The following is a 22,472-nucleotide window of genomic DNA, read 5'->3' on the forward strand; positions in this document are numbered from 1 at the left end:
GTGGGAGAGGGATGACCATGTTTGAGGTTGTGGTGGGTCTGGAGAGCCTGGCCCGAGGAGAGGCTGTGCCCTTTTTTTTTCTCCCTAGGGAGATTTTGAGGAGGGGCTCTTCAGGTCAGGAGGAAGCCACAGCCCCCAACCCAGTCCCCACTTTGAGGCTTCAGGCAGGGGAGGGACAGCCTGGGAACCGGTCTGCCAACCAGTTTAACCGGGACTGGTTTCGACTCAGGGAGTTCAAAGGAAGCTGGGGTGCACCCCGTCCTACCCAGCCTGCCAATGGAAGCAGCAGCCCTTAACTCTTTCCTGGTTGTGCCCTGGGCAACATCCAGGTGGTGGTCCATGCTGGAGAGGGGTCTGCACCTCCTCAGAAGATGAAATGGGTGGGGTGACCTTGGCTATAGCTGGGGAGTGCAACCAGACACCCAAGAGTGGGGAAACTGAGTGAGAGCCTCCTGTGCTCCCTGACCCCAGATCTCCCTTGGGATTCCCTCCTCCTGCGTGGCAGTCCCTGGAGAACCCTGGCTTCTGGGTGGATGCAGGGGCGCTGGGATTGGATTTCTGGCATGATGAATATTCACCAGCTTGAGCCGGCCTGTGCTTCTGTTTACTTAGCCGGGAGGGGCTGGGTTTCAGGTTCACCTTGACTCCGGGAGCTGCAGCAGAGCAGGTACCAGCTCCTGCACCTGTTTCTCTTGCACCTGACGTGCAGCTGCTCCTACCCACCTCTCCTGGCTGAGCCTTGCCTGATACAGCAGCCCGGAGGCACCACTTGCTTCCCGAGTCTCACCCTCCCAGGCAGCTCCTACACTCAACTGCTTCTCTAGGAAAGGTCTCACCTCCAGCCTGGAGCAGTCGGGATTACAGGTACAGGCAGAGGGCTGGTGGGTGGGGAAACCAACGCATAGACCCCAGTCAGATCACCTAGTTCTGCCTCCATGGCTGACAAGCCCAGCAGGAAAGAGGAACCCAGGCCTCTAACCCGGTCTCCACTCAAGACTCATTCCACTGGCCTCTTGGAGTCAATCCAGGCCTCCAACAGAGCTCCTGCTGAGTAGTTTTCTGTTAACCCTTGCTGAACTGGAGCCCACCCTTCTGACCCCCCAGTCTGGAGCATTTTTCCAGCTGTCTGGTAGGAACATCTCCCCATTCCTATCCAGGGTACCCCTGTCTCATCCTGCAGGCCCCCTAAGTGCCATCGGGGCCCTGCAGAGGGATGGGGGAGGGAGTTCTGGGGTTTTGTCTTACAACATATTAGCTGACTTGCTTCCCCTATCTGTCCCCCTGCCCCTCCACCTCTGCCCCAGTCAATGGTTAACTTGACCCAGCTCAGGAGGGGCCTGGCTCAGTCTGGGCAAAGCCCTTCAGAGCAGCTCACAGAACCCAGCTGGGATGGAGGGGCCTGTCCTGGGACACCCATGTGCATGCTATAGCGCTGGCCACTAAAGACAGGGGGTGGCAGGCTGTCCCATGAGGCCTTTCATGGCCCCAAAGCTGTGCAAACAGCAGAGGCGAAGCTGGCATCCTCAGAGGCTGATTTCCGTCATCCCTGGATTGCAGGGCCCCAGGGCAAGGGCCCAGCCCTTAGCTCGGCCAGCTCAGGAACCTGCACGAGCTAACTTCAGGGCCCACCGTGTGTCACCAAATGCTGGGTCTGTTTGAAGTCCCAAGCACCTGCCCCCACTCCCCCAACCCCTTTCAGCCCTCTGTGATGAGGCACAGGCAGACGGTTGGGAAGTTTGGATATCACATCACCTTTTTTGTTTGCTTGTTTTTAAAGCAAATCAGATTTTACACTATCTTTTATGATGACTATTTACAGATCCTACAGCTGGGTTATTTTGTAAAACAAAGAATAGTCTGCTAATTTTTCTGTTTTGCAAACTCAGATTTCCATAAGTCAGGCTTGCCTAATGGGGCAAACACCTGCTTACTGGTGCCCACATGTCCTCCTGGGCAGAAGAGACAGGAAGGCCTGGCAAAAAGAGTATTCTCTTTTTTTGTTGTTGTTGTTTTTTGAGGCAGAGTCTCACTCTGTCGCCCAGGCTGGAATGCAGTGGCATGATCTCAGCTCACTGCAACTTCTGCCTCCCGGGTTCAAGGGATTCTCGTGCCTCAGTCTCCCGAGTAGCTGGGACTACAGGCATATGACACAACATCCACCTAATTTTTTGTGTTTTTGTATTTTTAGTAGAGATGGGGTTTCCCCATGTTGGTCAGGCTGGTCTTGAACTCCTGGCCTCAAGCAATCCTCCTGCCTCAGCCTCCCAAAGTGCTGGGATTATAGTTTGAGCCACTGCACCTGGCCTCTGGCAGAGTATTCTAGAGAGACCAGAGTACAAGGCTAGGATGCAAGGGCACCAGAGCTGATGCCTTGGTGGAGGCCCCAGGGCAGGGCACAAGGGCTGTTCCCATCTCTACAGTTTGCTGACAAGTTCCTCGTGATCTGTGGCTCTCTTTACGCCAAGGAGAGTTAAGCCCCAGGTTTGCCAACTTGAAATGCCTGTTAAAACAGGTGAATTTTAACGGGCACAGGCAGAAGCCCTTTTCTCTCTGGAGCTAGAAAATCTTGTGGTTATGATAGTCTCAGGAGCTGGATCTTCTGTTTTTCCATTCCCCAAGTTCCTTGGCAGCCCCAAATGGGCACTGGTGGGGCTGTGGGCCTCATTCCAGACCAGGCAGTGACTCGGGCACCCACAAACCAAGCAAGTGCCCTGTTCCTCCTTCTCTGCTCTCCCCCACCTCCTTCCAGAAACCCATCCTGGAACACTAAGTTCTGTACAAGGCTGTGCTAAGCCCAGGTGGGGCAAGCTGCCAAAGCAAACCTCTCAGGCTGTCCCTAGGTGTGCTCACCTCTCCAGGGTGCCCTGGAAGTATTTCTCGAGCCCCTCTCACTGCTCCTTCACTTTCTGAGCGGGAGCTGCACAAGATCTCCCCTCAGCTTCTCTTGCTACTTGAGCCCAGCTAAAGGGACAGAGCTGGCAATGTGGGAGCTGCTTCCCAGACAGAGAGGTGGGAAGGAATCCACCGGCTGTGTGCTCTGAGGGAGGGGGTGGGGAGCAGGAGACCAGAGCACGAGGGGTATGGATGCAGGCATTCAGCTCATCGTAAAGTCTCGGCCCGCGTTGTGCTCTCCTCTTTCCTAAATTTGATATGCTCCCCCACCCCTAAAATAATCCATACTCATTATGGAAATTCCAGAAATCAGAAAACTAGAGAAGAGAAAGCATCCTCTACTCCTACATAAAGAAAGGCACTATTGGGCTGGGCGCAGTGGCTCACGCCTGTAATCCCAGCACTTTGGGAAGCCGAGGTGGGCGGATCACCTGAGGTCAGGAGTTCGAGACCAGCCTGACCAACATGGAGAAACCCCGTCTCTACTAAAAATACAAAATTAGCCGGGCATGGTGGCGCATGCCTGTAATCCCAGCTACTCGGGAGGCTGAAGCAGGAGAATCGCTTGAACCTGGGAGGTGGAGGTTGTGGTGAGCCGAGATCATGCCATTTTACTCCAGGAGGTTGTGGTGAGCCGAGATCATGCCATTTTACTCCAGCCTGGGCAATACAGCAAGACTCTGTCTCAAAAAAAAAAAAAAAAAAAAAGGCACTATTAATCATCTGGAGTGTCTTTCTGGTCTTTTTCAAAAATGCAGTGAACACTTCTAGTTTTTAAAAGGAGGTGATACCCTCTAGCTCTCTGGTGTACACTGGCTGCACCTTCCTTCCTGGGAGCTTTCACAGCCGGCAGCTAGGCATCCTGAGAATAAGACCACCGACCTCACCAGTCATCAGTGTTCCTCTACCTGTTCTGTCATTGATCTTCCTTCATCTAGCAGACTGTCATCTGCTTCTATCTTACATATCCCAGCTATCAATGATGTCCAGGCAACCTCCTCTCCCAGAAGTTCCGCTAGCTCAGACAGTACCTTTGTGGAAATTAGTCAAAGGTGAGGCCCCCAGGGAAGGCAGCTCCATGGCAAGGCACATGGCCTGTGAGTGGAGAAGCCTGGATTTCAGCCCCAAGCCCCACCCTGCAAGGTACAACCTGTGATGACCATGTCTCCCCTGTACTTCTGGGATCCTTCTAACTGCTTTCTGCCTTTTTAGCTCCCCTTCCAACTCCTGTCCTTGTGGAAGCTTGGTGGGGAAGGGGAACCATCCCTTAGTAATTATTCCCATTATCGTAAGTTTTACTTTGCAATGCATGGTTACCTCTGTGGGCAGGGATTAACAGTAGAGCTAAATGCTAGCGCTGGATGGGATGGGTGAGGAAACTGAGGCCCAGAGAGGTGGTAGCTTGCCAGAGGTCATGAAGCTAGGACAGCCCCCAGGACTTCCCACTCCCAACCTGAGGCTCTGACTCCTGCCTTAGGAACAGCCCAGCAGCTACTTTAGCCCTGCTGGTCACCACTGGGAAGTTCAAATTGCTTGGAATGCCACTAATTATATTTAATTTTGTAATGAATTCCAAGCAAAATGCACAGGGTGTTTCCCTCCCTATGTTACCAGTCAATGGTCTGCCCATGCCTGGCAGCAGGGTCTGGTGGTATAGTGGGAAGTTTGGGAAGAGCATCAAAGGCCTGGATGCTGTGTGACTCAGGCAAGCTGTCCACCTGCCTGTGGCCCTGAGGGGCCTGGCAGGAATTATCTCAAAGCTCCCGACAACCCTGCAGGGCAATGGTGTGTGCCTGTCCCACTGCCTCTCTGTCTGGCGAGTGGCTTCCTTGTCTTGACCTTGACTTTGACCCTTTTCTTGTCTCATACTCTCCAAAAGCATTGTGTCACCCCACTGACCTGAATCTTGGGTTTATTCAGCCCTACCTTAAATTCTTTCTTTAATTCTTCTTCTTCTTCTTCTTTTTTTTTTTTTTTTTTTGAGACAGTCTCGCTCTGTCAACCCAGGCTGGAGTGCAGTGGCATGATCTTCTCAGCTCACTGCAACCTCTGTCTCCCCGGTTCAAGTGGTTTTCCTGCCTCAGCCACCCAACTAGCTGGGATTACAGGTGCGTGCCACTACGCCCAGCTAATTTTTGTATTTTTAGTAGAGCCGGGATTTCACCATGTTGGCCAGGCCTGTCTTGAACTCCTGGCCTTAAGTGATCCACCTGCCTTGGCCTCCCAAAGTGCCGGGATTATAGGCATGAGGAACCATGCCCAGCCCTTTCTTTAATTCTTAAAACAGCCCATGATTAGGAGTCTGCAGCAAGCTGGTCCAAAGGCACCCACCCCCTTTTCCCACTGACCCCTTTGTCTCACCCACCCTGCTCCAGCAGAAAGCCCCATCCTTGGCTTAGGGAGCGCCATGACGACTGAAATTGGTTGGTGGAAGCTGACTTTCCTCCGGAAAAAGAAATCCACTCCCAAGGTGCTGTATGAGATCCCTGACACCTATGCCCAAACAGAGGGAGATGCAGAACCCCCAAGGCCTGATGCTGGAGGCCCCAACAGCGACTTTAACACCCGCCTGGAGAAGATTGTGGACAAGAGCACAAAGGGCAAGCACGTCAAGGTCTCCAACTCAGGACGCTTCAAGGAGAAGAAGAAAGTGAGAGCCACACTGGCAGAGAACCCTAACCTCTTTGATGATCACGAGGAAGGACGGTCATCAAAGTGAAGGGCTGAGGAGGGTGCTAGCACCTCTTGGCTCCCTGACATCAGCCAGATCTGAGACAGGACCTTGCCACACTGGCCTCTTTGGCCATAGCTGAAGCTGTGGGGGAAGTTGATACCTGCTGGCAGGAAATGGCTGGTTTTTAGGTTTGTATTTATGTGCCTCCACTTTTGTAAGGCCTGGGAGATCCCGGGGTCCTCCACCCTCCCCCTGACCACATACAAAGGGACTCTAGTTCAAGGGTGAAAACTCTCACCCAGGAGGAACAGTCCTCCTTGAAGCAATGGCAGGGCTAGCAGGGAGGTGGGCATGGCAGGGAATGGAGAGAGTGAGCCAGACAGACTTCACCTCCTTACTGGACACAGGGTCAAGGGTGTTTCAATTGCTGCTCCCTTTACTTTCTCTACCTGTGACTACTCCCTGGACCAGTCCGGAGGAGGGCACATTTTCCAGAAGCCACGTGATAGGGGCTGGTTTCTGTGGAGCCAGAGGCAGAGACACTGAACTCGAGCTCACCTCCTAACACCGGCAGTAAACTTCCTGGAACTTTGCCCTCAGGTGCGGAGGGGGCAGAGGACCCTGGCACTCTGTTAGGGTGCTGTAGAAGACTAGATTGATGGTAGTTTGGCCTGTTGGTTCCTGTTTTGGCCATGACTTTTGCAGGTGGCAAGTCACACACCCTCTAAGGGAAGCTACACGGTCCAAATCGGGGGTGTGGGTGGGGAATTTTCTCCTCTCCTTCTCCTACTGTAATAGTATTTAAGACATATCAGCTCCAGAGATGAGTCCTGGAGCCTTGAATTTTGTTTAACAAAATAATTGTAGGTTTCTCTCTCTAATAACAATGCTGGAAAAGCAGAGAACCTCTTTTATGCTCATCTCTTGCATTTATTGAGATGACTGTTTCTCATGCCTTTGTGTTCCTTCATGTAAGTAAAGTGGACCTTTGTGCTCAAACTGTTCCTTTCAAGCTTTGGGAAGGGTTCTCAGGTGTGACAATGTAGGAACTGGGTCACTAATTTTTACCATCAAACTAGCCTTAGTATGGGGATGGGGGAGCAGAAGGAGCTAGTTACACCTCAGTGGTCAGTTCTCTCCAGTCAACAGAGAGGCCATCAGGTGCTCTAAGAGAGTAGGGCAGACCTTTGGTGATTGACCCCAAAGTTTCAGTGGTTTGGTTTGGGATTAAGATTCAAACTCTAGCTCTACCCCTTAGTAGCTGGGTGACCTTGGGAACATTTGCTTGCACTCTGAGCCTCAGTTTCCTCTTCTGTAAAAGGGGGCTGAAATAATACCTATCTCATAGGGAGTGGTCAGTATTAAGTGGCCTATGAGAGGTCCCACAGTAAGCGCTCAGTTTAATACTGGCTTTCTTCCTCCTTCCTTTATAAGGAACTCCACCATACCCCACAGCTTTGGTTTAAGAAAAAGGAGAAGGTGGCTATGGTGGCTCAGGCCTGTAATCCTAGCACTTTGCGGGCTGAGGTGGGAGGATTGCTTGAGCCCAGGAGTTTGAGGCCAGCCTAGGCAACATAGCGAGACCCCACGTCTAAAAAAAACCAACCAACAAACAAGTAGCTGACTGTGGTGGCACATGCCTGTAGTCCTATCTACTTGGGAGGCTGAGGTGGGAGGACTGCTTGAGTCCAGGAGTTCAAGACTACAGTGAGCCATGATTGTGGCACTGCACTACAACCCAGGTGACAGAACTAGGTCTTATCTCTAGGGAAAAAAAAAAATTAATAAATAAGAGCGGCTGGGCGCGGTGGCTCATGCCTGTAATCCCAGCACTTTGGGAGGCTGAGGCGGGCAGATCACCTGAGGTCGGGAGTTCAAGACCAGCCTGATCAACATGGAGAAACCCCGTCTCTACTAAAAATACAAAATTAGCCAAGTGTGGTGGCACATGCCTGTGTGGTGGCACAGCTACTTGGGAGGCTGAGGCAGGAGAATCACTTGAACCCAGGAGGCCGAAGTTGCGGTGAGCCGAGATAGCTCCATTGCACTCCAGCCTGGGCAACAAGAGCAAAACTCCGTCTCAAAAATAAATAAATAAATAAGAAAGAGGAGAAAGCTGTCATTTTATGAGGTTAGGTCCAGCTCTTTCTCAAGCCATAAGAGCTGGGAACTAAAAAAATGTTGGCCAAATCTCTGGAGCTCGTGGTAGAAATACAGGGAGAGACCAAGGTGGCCACTAAACAATGTGGTCCTGCAGCTTCCAGGTCAGCTCCTGGCAGGCTGCTGGGCCACCCCACCCCAGGAGCTGTTGCTCAGGGAATTTATCACTGAAACAAACAGACCTATACAAGGGAGCCTTTGTTAGGTGCCTCACCCCGGCCAGGGGGACCTCAAATTATGAGTAAGGGAGACCAGGAGCTGGAGGGATGGAAGGCAGGCTTAGGGGTGCTGCCTTTCCCAAAGCCTCTTTCCCCTACCCCTTCCCACTACACAGAACTTTCTAGGGTCTCACCAATTACTCAATCCATGAGGCCTCCACAGAGGATCTCAGACTTTCCCTACACCGAAGCCCTGCCCAGTGTTAATAGCTAACATTTACAGGGTGCTTACGGCAGGCAGCCCCTAGAACAAGTCCTCCCTAAGGTTGTTCATTTAATCCTGTCATCACCTGAGACAGGTGCTGTCACTATCCCCATTTTTCAGACAAGTTGGCTGAGGCTTAGAGGTTATATCACTCACCCTGGGGGCCAGGCGCTGGCAGTGGTACAGCTGGGACTGAAGCCAGAGCCAGCTTGTACATGTGACCACGGTCCCACACAGCCACCTTCCACTCTTGATTCTCATCTGCTACGGGGACAGGAAACTGAAGCTCAGAACAAAGAAAAGCACAGACACCTTCTGCAGAAGGGGAAGTTGGGAGGGGAGGGAGCAACGTCTGGGTCTTAGGATCCTGGGAGGTGAGCATCACTCGACAGGGCTGGACAAACTCTGGAAGCAGTTGGATAAAGCCAACCAGCTTTGAAGCTGAGTGTCCCCTAATACCCTAGACTACAGGCATCTCCCACATCCACCCATTCTCGGTTTCCCTGAGGTGGGGGATAAGGATGGCTCCTGGGCCACCAACCTAAGGTTCTAGATAATACTGGCACTGTACTGCCAACCTCTCCAGTATCACCATTACCCCTCTGGGTGAGAGTGTCCACAGCCCCTCTGCCCCTTGCATGCTGACCCCGGCTCCATCTTCTAGGTAAAGTCCACATATGTTTCTAAGCCGGGTGGCCAGATGGATGTGGGGTAGGTATTAGAAGCCAAAGGGACATCTGGATGCCCAGGGAAGCAGAGCGAGGCAGCTGCAAGTTTTCATGAGAACAGGGGAAGAGGAGGAACCGAGAGCGCAAATATGTGCGGGAACCGGGAGAGGCTACGGGTTATTGACCACAGTTTCACTGGGACGCGGCCCAAGCGGATGAAGGGGGAGGCAGGGGAGGCCGGCTAGATGTGGCTTTCACGGCCCGGAAGAGGCCGACCTTGGGCGGCGGGCTCCCCCTGCTGGACGTACTGCCTACAAGGTGCAGAGAAGTGAGGGGGCAGGAAGTCGCTTAAATTCCCCAAGTCCCCGCCTTGGGGGTTGAGGGAGACCAGGCCGGGTTGAACATCAATAAAGTGCACGGCTGACAGGCTTTTATTACAGACTGGGGGCAGTAACGGCTGGACAGAGAACGGAAAAGGAACATCTGAGACCAGGCTCAAAGCTAGGGGGATACACAACCTCCAATAACACAAGGTGGGTGCAGCACTCCTAGACACACACACAGACACACATACACTTACTCATAAACGGCACAGCCTACGGTACAAGAAAAAGGGCAAGGTAGGTAAGGGCACCCGACACCCTCCTGCCTGCAGGGGGCCACAGGGTTAATGTGCCTTCCTGCACGCAGGCTTAAGAGGGATAAACAAGGAGAGGGCTGCCCTTGGAGAAGGCCTGCGGATAATAGTGACTGAGGCACAGGTCCATGCAGGGGAAGGAAGCACAGTTCACAGAGTGGCAAGCTCAATGCCAGCCAGTGCAAGCAACAGTCAGTTCTTTGATCCTGGCTTAGTCACAGCAAACATTTACCAAGCCTGGCTCCTCTCCATAGCCAGCAGGTTGCTTGCTCATCCAGTCTGTCCCTGGTCAGCCGGCTTGTGCTCAAGGAGAACAAACACAGTTCAGCACAGGACTCAGCTGAGGGTCCCTAAAGGATCACAGCCTGTGAGGGTCGGAGGTCATGGTTTAGAGGTTGAGTCTAGTGCAGCTGATCACCTGGGGTCTAGTGAAAATGCAGGGTCAGATTCAGTGGGTCTGGGGTCTGAATCTCTAAGGCGCTGCCAAGTGATGCTGATGCTCCTGGCTTGTGGACCACCCTGTGTATAGCAAAGCTCTAGACTAGGAGTTCTCAACCTTGGCTGCACAGAATTCTCTGGGGAGATTTTAAATTTCCCAGTGCCCAGGCTGCACTCATAACATAGTAGAGACAGGGTTTTGCCATGCTGGCCAGGCTGGTTCAATCATCTCTGAGGGTGGGACCCAGGCATCAGGGTTTTCTAAGCTCTCCAGGTAATTCCAGTGTGGGGGAAAAACCAATGATCTAGGAATTATCAGCAGAGGTGAGGAGTAAGGAAAGCAGATATGTGAGTAGTCTGAAAAACATAATCTCTATAATCATTTAATTTTTCTTTTTGGAAAATGTATGTACACATACACACAGTTTCCATAAACAAACATAAATAGTAAAGCTGATTAAAATCTTCCTGTCCTATTGGTACCAGCACATGAAGCCCTTCTACAAAATTCCTGACTGACTGGGAATAAAAATTCCTAGTGACAGCCCACTCCTTCTCAGGCAGGTCTGATTGTTTGAAATCTCTCCCAATATTGAGATGAAACCTGCTTCCCTGTAACTTCCCTGTAATTCTGTGGGTCCCTTGTAGCCACAGAGAGGGCAGCAATCAGTAGGAGAAGTGCTATAAAAATATACTATCCCGGCCAAGCGTGGTGGCTCATGTCTGTAATCCCAGAACTTTGGGAGGCCAAGGCGGGCGGATCACTTCAGGTCAGGAGTTGGAGACCAGCCTGGCCAACATAATGAAACCCCGTCTCGCTGGGTGTGGTGGCTCATGCCTGTAATCCCAGCATTTTGGGAGGCCAAGGGGGGTGGATCACAAGGTCAAGAGATGGAGACCATCCTGGCCAACAGGGTGAAACCCCGTCTCTACTAAAAATACAAAAATTAGTTGGGCGTGGTGGCGTGTGCCTGTAGTCCCAGCTACTTGGGAGGCTGAGGCAGGAGAATTGCTTGAACCTGGCAGGCAGAGGTTGCAGTGAGCCAAGATCACGCCACTGCTCTCCAGCCTGGGCGACAGAGTGAGACTCCATCTCAAAAAAAAAAAAAAAAAGAAAAGAAAAAGAAAAAAGAAAAAAAAAGTCCTATCCATAAATGAGTTAAGTTGTAAGCAACTGAAATAGATTCTAGCTAGATTAAGTCAAAAAAAAGAAAAAAAAGAAAAAGAGAGAGATTTTACAGAGATAGTGGGGAGTGTCAAGGCAGGGAGAGGAACTGCACAGCCCAGACCTGGGAGGGAGGGATCCAGGGAAGGAGAGATCCTGGGAATTGCAATAGCAGCAGGCAAAGGCTGTTGGTTCCTATTGTTTCCTGGCTGCTATGAATGACTTGGCTTCAATGACTCCCAAGGTTCTGGATCTCTCCAGTTCAAATTTCAAATTATTGACAAAACAATCTGATTGGCCAGGTTGGCTCAGGTGCATATGCTGGGACTAAACTTTGGCCAGTATGACTCACACGGTAAACAGGGCTGCTGGGGCCCTCTCTGTCACCAGAAAGGGAGTCACACCGGCTGCTACCCCTAGAGGGAGCTATCCTAATCAATCATAGGCAAGGTCAAAAAAATAATTATGGAATTATTTTCCATTTGTGATTCTCTATGCCACCATTACACTCCACTTGACCAGCTAACTGAGAACCAACTGAGTACAGAGAACTTAGAGGATTAGCTCTGAAGAGTCCTGAATATAAGGGGTAGGGAGGGAAATGGGTTGACTTTAGAAAGAAGGGCCTGGGTCTCAATCCCACACCCTCTCTTGACACCTAGCCCTAGCTCCACTCTGGGCTGGCAGGTCCCAGAGTTAAGGTGCAAGTCTCTCATAGAGCCAGTCTTCCTCCCCGCGGTGGGTCATGGACCCCAAAGGGGAATCTCCTGTGGGTAGGCCCCGCCGAAAGACTATCCGGTCATGCAGGCGGTTGGTTTGACCTTGCCAGAACTCCATCACCTGAGGGTACAGGACATAGCCACCCCTATAAGGAGAAGCAGAGGTTTCAGTGCTCTGTGGAGTTTTCTAGCCAGGTCACTCTCCCACCCTCACCCCTCATCCCAGGGCCTCTTGAAGGAAGTTGCTGGGATGCATCTGACAAGGGTGGCCAGGGAGGAGGAGATCTGTGATTCCCTAGGCAGGTGGCTTCAAGTAAACACAGAGGCCTGGTGTCCCTTTCTAGAGGACTACCAGATGTCACTCACCAGGATTTTGGCTTGGGCACCTCTTGATCCTGGTAGAGCTGTTCCAGTTCCTCATTTTTCTTTCTCAGATACTGTCCAGGGGAAGGAGTTAGAAGAAGGGCCAGGCCCAGTCAATGATTCATTAACAAGGACTTCCTGGGGATATGTGCTGGGGACATGGGTGAGCAGAGCAGACTGGCCTCTGTCCTCCAGGAGCAGTCAACGGGATGGCCAGACGGACAGAGGAGGCCTATTTCCCCTCTCCCTACCCCCACTTTCCCTTCTCACTGTCCTTTTCACTGTTTTCACTGGGTTGGAGAGAGAGGAACCTGGCATCTCCTTGGGACAGCTTCTGGGTAAAAGCCAAAGCCTCTGCCACCTGGAGGACTACAGCGGAGCCCCACTCACCTCCCGATCAGGGATCACAGAACTCTGGTGGCTGACCACAGCCCCAATCTGGCTGCTCTTGGGGCGGGAGTGGAAGTAGCACTCAGCCTCCTCCTCGGGCAGCTTCTTCACAGGGCCTTCCACACGCACCTGCTCGGGGATGGCTCTGGGTGAATGGCGTTCAATGCCACCTGCTCTCCCTACCAGCACAGGCCCCGTTCCTCTCTGTTCGATCGGCTGCACCACCACTCTTGGCTCCAACTAACTGAGGGCTATTTTAGAGGCAGAGTGCCCAGCTGGGATGTTTGCCAAGTCTGGGGACCTTCACTAGACTTAGCCATAAACTCAGGCCCTGCCAACCCAGCCCATCCCCGGCTGTCCTGGGAAAATTCACTCACCTGACGGTTAAGCGGCTCCCAGTAGAAGACAAGGGAAGCAAAGGGATTAGAGTCCTAGAAGTAAAAGAGAATCCACAGCCAGCCATCAGGACAGGGAGAGGAGGCCTCTGGCATGCAGGGAAAAGGCAGGAGAGCTGTAGTGTGCAGGCCCACAGCAGATGCATCCACCGTAAGAGCTCATTTAAACCCTCAAAAGTAGGCCTATTGTCACAGACACGGAGACAGGCTAAGTCACATGCCCAAGTTCCTGCAGGAAGTGGTGGAGCTAAGTTTAAGCCAGTCGGACTCCAAAGTGAGACTGGGTGATTTCTCTCACCCACAGATTTGTGAATCTTGAGAAATGCATGCTTGGCTGGCATGGACTCAGGGAGGTTTACTCATTTTGGATTCATTCATTGAATGCACGTGAAGTGCCCAGTCTGGGTCTGACAACAGGAGACATGCGGGGGATACAGCAGAGATAAAACACAGCAGCTTCCACTCCTACAGAGCTTACTGTTGAGCAAAGGAGACAAATATCAGTTACATAATCACCCAAATAAATGCTCAATTACAAACTGAAGAAAAAGACAAAAAAGAAAGTTGCAAGTTATAATGGCAGCAAACAGCATGAGGGGCTGAGTCTGAGTCAGAGTCAAGGAAGGCCTTCCTGAGGAGGTAACATGTGGGCTGAGATCTGAAGGAACAGGTCATGGCTGATGGGGTGAGGCTGGTTAGAAAGTGCATTCATTCATTTATAGCAAAGAGCACAGCAAGTGCCAAGGCCTCATGGCAGGAGGGCACCTGCACACAGAAAGCAAGTAGACTGGGGGGTGGGGTGGCATGAGAAGGTGACTGAGGAGGCAAGAACCAAACCCTGCAGGCCCTGGGAAAGATTACTAGCTCTTTTCACTCACCAGCTCTTTTCCTTTTCGACTCTCGAAGTTAGTGAAGAAGCGGAAGCCATCTTTCCCAAAGCCCTTCAGTAGCAACATGCGAGCAGAGGGTTTTCCATCTCTAGGAGCAAACAGCAGAGCACTGTGGTCAGAGCCTGCTTCAATGTTCTGGCTACAGTCCCTCTCCCCAAAGGATGTCTCAGCACCCCCTCCAGCTGCACCCCCTTTATTGGGCTGTCAGGCTGCCCCCTCCCATGTGCTCCTGGGGATTTGTCCTAGAGATAAGACACCACAGCCTGGGGCCCTGTTATGGGCTGAATTGTGTCACCCCAAACCCCTATGTTAAAGCCTTAAACCCCAATGTGACTGTATTTGGAGACGGGGACCTTATGGAGGTCATTAAGGTTAAGTAAGGTCACAGGGGTGGGGCCCTAATCCAGTAGGACTGGTGTCACTGTAAGAGAAGAGACACTTCAGAACCACCTCCCTTGCCCTCCACAACACACACACACACACACACACACACACACAGAGGAAAGGCAGTGTGAGGACATGGCAAAAAGCAGCTGTCTGAAAACCCCAAGCAGAGGCCTCATCAGAAACCACCCCTGATGGCACCTCGATCTTGGACTTCCAGCCACCAGAACTATAAGGAAATAAAATCCTGTTGTTTAAGCTATCCAGTCTACAGTATTTTGTTAAGACAGCCCTAGCAAATTCATAAGACCCTAAGGGCAGGGACTAACAATAATGCAATCATCCAATGCTTCGGGATCACAGTGGTGCTATGAGATCAGCTCCTCTGCTCAGAGCTCTGGGAAATATCCACTCGTACAGTACAAAAGCACTGGCTTCAAGGCCTTACACTTTAGCGAGGAGAACGGAATAACAGGCTAATACAAGTGATGTCTCAAAGGGCATATGATTGTCAAAGGAATGATATAGTCAAGTACTGTGCTAGATTTCGAGAGAGAGACAGAGCTTCACCAGGAGAAGTAGCTCCTGAATGGCAGACGGGGCTTGGGTAGATGGGGAGATGAGGGAGGCAAGGGGTTGTGTGTGGATGTATCAAGGGCAGAAATGAACAAGGCACTGCATTTTTATCACTGAAATGTAATTTTGTGGTCTGGTCTTTGGTTTACAGGTAAGGACACAGGCCCAGAGAGGACAAGTATCTTGCCTAAAGCCACACAGCACGTTAATGACAGAGCTGGAACCATAAAGTTGGCATCCAGAGTTGAGAGCTTCATAAGCTTCCTAGTTCATATGTATCCACCCAAAGACGGGCCCACGGCCATGCCCACCTGGTACAGGTAGCCAGACACATGGCATTGGCTTCCCCTATGTCAGGACACTGAACAGCCTCCTCAAACCAGGCAGCAAACTGTTTCACTGGGTCAAGGGAGGTCAGATGAGTCTCCTCAAATGCCTAGGAAGGGATATTTATTTCATTTAATGAACATATATAGTGCTTACTATGTACCTGGCACTGTTCTAGTCACTTTTCAAAAATCAACTCATTTAGTCCTCATGACAATGACCTTAAAATAAAAAATAGCATGCGGTAAGAAGATTCTGTGCCCCATTTTACAGGTGAGGAAACGGGCATAAAAAGGTCAGACAACTTGTTGTCCCACAGCTAGTGATGGATAAATCAGGGTTACATGTCATGGGTGTCAAAACTGTCTGTGCATCAGAATCACCTGGGGAGCATTAAAAAAAACCTTCTGGGCTCCACTCCCATAATTTCTCATTCAGCAGGTCTGAGGCTTCATCAAAAACTGCATTTTTATTTACTTATTTATTTATTTTTTTTAGACAGGGTCTCACTCTGTCACCTAGGCTGGAGTGCGGTGGTGTGATCTCGGCTTACTGCAGCCTCAACTTCCCGAGTTCAAGCGATTCTCCAACCTCATCCTCCCAAGTAGCTGCAATTACAGGCACGCTCCAACATGCTCAACTAATTTTATTTTTTTGTAGAGACAGGGTCTCACTATGTTGCCCAGGCTGGAAAAACCCCATTTTAAACAAGCATTTCTAGAAATGCCCACACGCAACCAGATTTGGCAACCAGGGCCCTGGACCCCAATTCCTAAAAGGTTCTCTTGGTTCCCCTCCTGAGGAGGGAAAAGGAAAACAACTTCCCAGTGGTCAGCAGAAAGTACTGAAGGCAGTAAGCTAAGAGCTTTCTCCTCCCCTCCTCCCTGAGCTAGTCCCCTTCCCCCATATTCCACTTAATTTTTTGTCAAACAGTTTGTAAGCTGTTTATCACTGTACTCACCTAAAGAGGGGCCCATGACCATGCCCACCTGGCACAAGGAGGTTTGGGTGACCCCCAAACCTCCTTGCCCCAGGGGGTGGCCCCAGAAGCCCTGAGGGGCTGGTTCCTCCTACTCCCCTCCCCCCAGTAGATGACTCCGAGGACCCCTCTTCCCATGCCCTTGAGGGAGGCCCAGCACAGTTCTGACATCCATCACGTGAAACCCTGATTCATTCATCACTAGCTGTGGGACTGAGCGTTTTCTGACCTTGCTACCTGTCGAGTAGCAGAGTTCTAAGCACTTTACAAACATCTAAGACCATAACATCCCCGTGAGGCAGATACTATCACTTCCCAGATGAGGAAACTGAGGCCCAGATACATTAAAGATTCCAACCCAGGCAGGCTCCAAAGTTCGAGCTCTTACCCATTACGAAACGCTGCCTTTTGAACCCATCTTCATTTGCGTTTCCCCGGAACTCCTCCCCTGGTGGGATGTCTTTGAAGCCCCCTTTTCCCACGGGGGGTGATCCCCAAACCTCCTTGCCCCACCGGGTGGCCCCAGAAGCCCCGAGGGGCTCCTCCTACTCCCCTCCCCGCTGTAGATGACGCCGGGGACCCCTTTTCCCCCGCCCCTGCAGGAGGCCTGGCCCTGGCGGCGGCACCTCTCGGTCCCCGCGGTAACTCTTGCGCATGGGTCCCAGGTCCATGGCAGCACTGCGACCACACAGGTGACTGAGGTAGCCTGGCCACTCGGCAGGTCGCCCGAACGTCGCGGTGACGCCCCGCAGCCAGCACGTCATGGGGGGCCGCCGGCCACGTGACCGGCTGTGGCCCGGTGCTGGGTTCCTTTGAGTTCGGAACCAATTTCTCACCCTGGACTTCTACCCCGGGGAAGGAAGGATTTGCCAGTCGCCCAACCAAGCTAACAGGTCCTAAGTCCTCGGAGCCAATGAGTTTCCAGGATCGGAGGAGGGAGACAGACACGGAGAGGTCATTGGTTGGAGCTTTTCGATAACGAGGCCAATTAGAGCGAGAACAGTGAAACGCAGCGGCCAATGGGTAGCGCCTTTGGGGGCGGGAGCAGAGAGACAAGGAAATGCTGTCACCGCTGTTAACACGCACGTGGAGGTTGGTTAAAGGTATAGGAGGATCTCTTGCAGCTCAGACGGGGCGGAGGATGTTTCCCGGGGGCTTGAGGGGAGTAGTCAGTATTAAGTGGCTGGCCCATAGTAGGTGCCTATAGGTGGGCTTAGGGCAGGAAGTACCCCCTGGGAAGGGAGACTAGTGGAATGGGAAAAGAAAAATGGAAAATGGAATTAGGGGCCAGACTCTGAGGCAAGGTGATGGGGACACATAGAGAAAAGGGTAATCTGGTTGTGGGGAGAAATTAGGGCATGAGAGTGGGAGAGGGTGAAATGACTTGTGGACCATGCCCCTAGTGGGGAGGTGCAGTGGGGCGAGGAAGAGACGGTGAGGTGAGAAGGAAGATGGCTGAATGGGAAGGAGGAAGAAGGAAATTTGGGACCAAGGTATCCCAGACCAGAGTGGTTTTCCTCTTCTAGTTTTGTTTTTGTTTTGTTTTGTTTGAGACGGAGACTAGCTCTGTCGCTCAGGTTGGAGTGCAGTGGCGTGATCTCGGCTCACTGCAACCTCCAGCTCCCGGGTTCAAGCAATTCTCTGCCTCAGCCTCCCGGGTAGCTGGGATTACAGGCGCCCGCCACCACGCCCGGCTAAGTTTTGTATTTTTAGTAGAGACGGGGTTTCATCATGTTGGCCAGGCTAGTCTCAAACTCCTGATCTCAAGTGATCCACCCGCCTCGGCCTCCCAAAGTGCTGGGATTATAGGCGTGAGCCACCGCGCCCGCCACCTCTTCTAGTTTTAAACCCCTTCCCTCCAAGCTCATTTATTTAAGCAAGGGTCAGAGCATTTTACTCCCTTTGCTCATGGTTTCCCCTGCCATGGTGCACTGGAGTTCATAGGAGCCAGTGTCCTGGTAGATAGCAAGGCTGCCAATGTCCCATCTCTCCACGGTCTCCCCCATCTTTGTCAAGCTTCCCTTTTTCCACATTTTGCCCATGCTAGGTAGTAGGAGTCTAGCCCCTAGGTCAATGCAAGCAATTGCCAACTGAGAGTACACGGAGCAGGTGGCTGTGCATAGCCTTTCCAGGCTGTGGATGCAAGGCTGAAAAATGGGAAACCCACTCGTGCCCAGTCCAATTCTGAGCTGGCTGGGGCAGCCTTGGGTCGAGACCTCTCTGTAGCCCTGCTTTCCACCAGCATCAGGAAGGGGAACTGCAAGAGCCATCTAGGCAGGCACCCAGGACTGTGCCAGGTAAGGGGAACTTCCTGGCCTGGCCAGGTGTCTGCATTACAGCTGAGCTTCATGAAGCCCTACATTAGATACCTGTCATCCTTTATGTGTACATAGCTTGAGCCAGATAGAATTTGGAAGACAATTTTGCTGCAAAGAAATAATACATGTCTCAAGGCTTAATGATATTGGTCTATGGATTCTCCACTGGTTGGATTTTTTTGTGCTGCCATCATTTTCCTCCATCAGCATAATTGAGAGAAAGTTGAGTAGATTTACTTTCCTGTTGAAGTTGTCTTTCTTTTTTTTTTTTTTTTTTTTTGAGATGGAGTCTTGCTCTGTCGCCCCGGCTGGAGTGCAGTGGTGCAATCTTGGCTCACTGCAAGCTCTGCCTCCCTGGTTCACACCATTCTCCTGCCTCCTGAGTAGCTAGGACTACAGGCACCCGCCACCACGCCCAGCTAATTTTTTGTATTTTTAGTAGAGATTGGGTTTCACCACGTTAACCAGCATGGTCTCAATCTCCTGACCTTGTGATCCGCCCGCCTCAGCCTCCCAAATGCTGGGATTACAAGCGTGAGCCATTGCGCCTGGCCAAAGTTGTCTTTCTATATAAGAACATTGCTGTACTCCTACCCTCCTAAGCCCCTGCAGTTGAACCTGTGTAAGCAGTAATGAGTGCACTTCAACTCAGATGGGCTTGGTTCATGGGTTTTTTTTTTTTTTTTTTTTTTTTGAGACAGAGTCTCCGTCTGTCACTCAGGCTGGAGTGCAGTGGCGCAATCTCAGCTCACTGCAACCTCTGCCTCCCGGGTTCAAGCCATTCTCCTGCCTCAGCCTCCCAAGTAGCTGGGATTACAGGCGTGTGCCACCACACCTGGCTAATTTTTTGTAATTTTAGTAGAGACGGGGTTTCGCCATGTTGGCCAGGCTGGTGTGGAACTCCTGACCTCAAGTGATCCACCCACTTCGGCCTCCCAAAGTGCTGGGATTATAGGCGTCAGCCACCATGCCTGGCCATGGGGTTTTTCTTCACACTCTTAGCACTCCTGGGCTGCTGCTACCCTGGACCTGGATTCTAGGACACCAAGACTAAGATCATCTACATACTTAAAAGCCAACAGCTCAGTGTAGTGGAGGTAGATACATATTTATGTATTAATTCTGTAGACATTTGTTAAATACTTCCTTTGGACCAGGCACTGAACCGGATCTGAGAATATTAAGATGAAGATGACAACCTGGGCTTGTAGTCTATAGGGGGAGGCAGATTTGTGAGCTAAAGAGTTGTTGCAGATTTTTTTTTTTTTTTTTTTTTTTTTTTTTTTTTGAGACAGAGTCTCACCCTTTCACCCAGGCTGGAGTGCAGTGGCACAATCTTGGCTCATTGCAACCTCTGCCTCCTGGGTTCAAGCGATTCTCTTGCCTCAGCCTCCCGAGATATTTTAACAGGTGTTTCTGTACAGTAAAGAGGAGCAAAAAGAAGAGGATCAAACAGTCAGGAAAGGCTTTGTAAAGGGAGTGGATATTTGATGTCTTAATGAGTAAGTTTTTGCTAGATGGACAATAGAACAGGCGTCCCAGCAAGAGGGAACATTGTGAGTAAAGGCATGATGCACTTGGGGGAACCTGGAGACGTGTAATACTGCTGGAGCAAAGGTGATGAGAAAACAAGCTGAACAAGCAGGCAGGGCTAGGTACTCCTTGCTGAAGAGTCATCGTGCAGGTGCCAAGGGTCAGGCTTTTAGACACAATGATTCTGATATTTTATCCTGTGATATTTTTTAGCCTGTGAACCAGTGTCTAGTTCCTGCTTTTTAAAGACCAGATGGGGAGAAAAAAGTGCTAGATTCTGACAGCGTCTCCTTCCCTCGGCGATTAGCAAAGAAGTGTGCAGTTGATTGCCCTTTTGTATTTTTCCCTTTGTCTTGAAGATAATAAGTAGACTTGTGTTTGCTTTTCTGCTTAGTTGGATTTGGTTTCTGGATCACAAAGCAGCCCCTCAGTGCACGACCAGAAGGGAAACAAGCCTGCTAGCTGCTTTTGCTACTGATGCAACCACCAGCAGGGACTTTCTGAGTGGGAGAAAGGAATTATTTTACTGTTCCAGTCTTCTCTTGAGAAAGTCTTAAATGAATAGAAAATACATAGCAACATTTTTATTGTACAGAGAGGCACATTGGTTTCTCAAGATGAAACAAAAAAGTCTGCATGGCCGAGTGTGGTGGCTCATGCCTGTGATCCCAGCACTTTGGGAGGCCGAGGCAGGTGGATCACTTGAGGTCAGGAGTTTGAGACCAGCCTGGCCAAAATGGTGAAACCCTGTCTGTACTAAAAATACAAAAATTAGCCAGGCATGGTGGCGGGCGCCTGTAATCTCAGCTACTTGGGAGGCTGAGGCACGAGAATGGCTTGAACCCGGGAGACGGAGGTCGCAGTGCCACTGCACTCCAGCATGGGCAACAGAGCAAGACTCAGTCTCAAAAGAAAAAAAAAAAGGTCTGCATGTGGGTTTGGGGACTGTGCCTTGCCTGTTTTCTTCTAATGCTTTTCCTTTTTTTTTTTTTTTTTTTTTTTTTGAGACAGAGTCTCACTCTGTTGCCCAGGCTGGAGTGCAGTGATGCAATCTGGGCTCGCTGCAACCTCCGCCTCCCAGGTTCAAGCAATTCTCCTTTCTCAGCTTCCCGAGTAGCTGGGATTACAGGCTCCTGCCACCACACCTGGCTAATTTTTTTGTATTTTTAGTAGAGAGGGGGTTTCACCATGTTGGCCAGGCTGGTTTCGAACTCATGGCCTCCAGTGATCCACCCTCCTTGGCCTCCCAAAGTGCTGGGATTATAGGCGTGAGCCACCACACCCAGCCACGTTTACTTTCTTAAACCACCTTTTTTCTAATTATCTGACTAAATTATGTATTTCAGTTTTACTTTAGTGATTGGATTTGTGTTTTGGAACCTGGCTCTGGTGACCAAATGGGTGATGAGCAAGGGAGGGTCAGGCTGGTGGCAGGGATAGGTTGGGAGAAGCTGGGGTGTGGTCTAAGTGGAAGGTGGGGGCAGGATCCTGATGCATGAGTATAGTGTAGGGCATGTGGAGAGGAGGGATCCACCCACCAGGGCTGGCTTTAGGTGACACGGGTGGTGCTGTTCGTTGAAGTGGGGCCTGTTGGAGGAGGAGGTTTGGGGGAAAGGTGAATTCCTTAGCAACATTTTGAGTGTGAGGGTTGATGGGACACCCACGTTTAGCCAGGTTGGATAATGGAGTCTGGAGCTTAGTGGGGAGGTCAGGGCTGATGATACTGGTTTAGGTAGCATGAGCCTCGAGGTGGCACTTACAGCCGTAAGGGAGGATGAGAATGTCTGAGAAGGGAAGAGGGCCTGGCAGAGTTAGGGAGGGTGGTAGGGAAAGGGAGAGTCAAGGAGGAGTGATAATGACGCTGGTGAAATATAGTGTCCAGCTTTCTTTTTTTAAAATTTTTTTTTGTTTTTTGAGATGGAGTTTCGCTCTTGTCACCCAGGCTGGAGTGCAGTGGCACGATCTCGGTTCACTGCAACCTCCACCTCCTGGGTTCAAGCAGTTCTTCTGTCTCAGCCTCCTGAGTAGCTGGGATTACAGGCATGCACGACCACACTCGGATAATTTTTGTATTTTTAGTAGAGACGGGGTTTCACCATGTTGGCCAGGCTGGTCTCAAATTCCTGACCTCAGGTGATCCGCCCGCCTCAGCCTCCCAAAGTGCTGGGATTACAGGTGTGTGCCACCGTGCCCGGCCTGTGTCCAGCTTTCTAAGAGGTGAGAGGCAGAAGGCTGATAGCAGAGCAAGGGGTGTGCTGGAGGGCCTGAAGCTCAGGAATTCTTGGGTCCAGACTTGAGGTGAACTCAGCTTGGAGCCCCAAGGGTAGCAACACCAGGACTTACAGAAGGGCGTGTGCTTGGTGCTCTGCCAGCAGATGCCTAAGCCCTGAGTGGGTTTATCAGAGGCCCAAGGGAGGTGGGTCCTCAGAGGCTTGGGACGAGATCAGAGGAGGCTGAAACTTATCGGTGTCCTGCCTGTGGTGCTTGTGGCTAACCCCCTACACGATCCTTGCATGTGCTTACAGATGGCTTCCCAAATAC

General features: G+C 51.2%; 2 protein-coding genes and 1 long non-coding RNA gene across 10 annotated transcripts in view; 2 read left to right on the forward strand and 1 right to left on the reverse strand.

Moving 5' to 3' along the window:
• Nucleotides 1-628: 628 nt before the first annotated feature.
• Nucleotides 629-6,565, forward strand: PRR15L (proline rich 15 like). Of its 3 annotated transcripts, none has more exons than XM_054456023.2 (2): nt 629-864; nt 5,271-6,565. In XM_054456023.2, exon 2 carries the CDS (start codon nt 5,300-5,302, stop codon nt 5,609-5,611), a length of 312 nt encoding a protein of 103 aa, XP_054311998.1. In that variant the 5' UTR covers nt 629-864; nt 5,271-5,299; the 3' UTR covers nt 5,612-6,565. The 3 variants fall into 3 exon arrangements, with proteins under 3 accessions (XP_054311998.1, XP_063511908.1, XP_054311999.1); XM_063655838.1 differs by having other exon boundaries at nt 4,881-5,801; XM_054456024.2 differs by having other exon boundaries at nt 5,268-5,801.
• A 2,660-nt stretch (nt 6,566-9,225) lies between these two features.
• PNPO (pyridoxamine 5'-phosphate oxidase) lies at nt 9,226-17,001 on the reverse strand. Of its 4 annotated transcripts, none has more exons than XM_054456025.2 (7): nt 16,707-17,001; nt 15,086-15,210; nt 13,803-13,902; nt 12,907-12,960; nt 12,530-12,658; nt 12,143-12,213; nt 9,226-11,922 (listed from the first exon to the last, which is right to left on the reverse strand). In XM_054456025.2, the coding sequence occupies exons 1-7, from the start codon at nt 16,842-16,844 to the stop codon at nt 11,754-11,756; spliced, it is 786 nt and encodes a 261-aa protein (XP_054312000.1). In that variant the 5' UTR covers nt 16,845-17,001; the 3' UTR covers nt 9,226-11,753. The 4 variants fall into 4 exon arrangements, with proteins under 4 accessions (XP_054312000.1, XP_063513084.1, XP_054312001.1 ...); XM_063657014.1 differs by having other exon boundaries at nt 16,917-16,993; XM_054456026.2 differs by lacking the exon at nt 16,707-17,001 and adding an exon at nt 16,469-16,652.
• Nucleotides 17,002-17,114: 113 nt separating this feature from the next.
• Nucleotides 17,115-22,472, forward strand: part of LOC129016621 (uncharacterized) — a 33,216-nt gene continuing 27,858 nt past the window's right edge. Inside the window, exon 1 of one of the 3 annotated variants that reach the window (XR_008494911.2) lies at nt 17,115-17,183. This is a non-coding gene — a long non-coding RNA (uncharacterized LOC129016621). Of the gene's footprint in view, nt 18,378-22,472 lie in introns of all 3 variants that reach the window. The other 2 variants (XR_010124771.1, XR_008494912.2) reach the window with 2 other exon arrangements.

Source organism: Pongo pygmaeus, chromosome 19 (genome assembly GCF_028885625.2).
Source record: "Pongo pygmaeus isolate AG05252 chromosome 19, NHGRI_mPonPyg2-v2.0_pri, whole genome shotgun sequence".
Taxonomy (NCBI): Eukaryota; Metazoa; Chordata; class Mammalia; order Primates; family Hominidae; genus Pongo; species Pongo pygmaeus.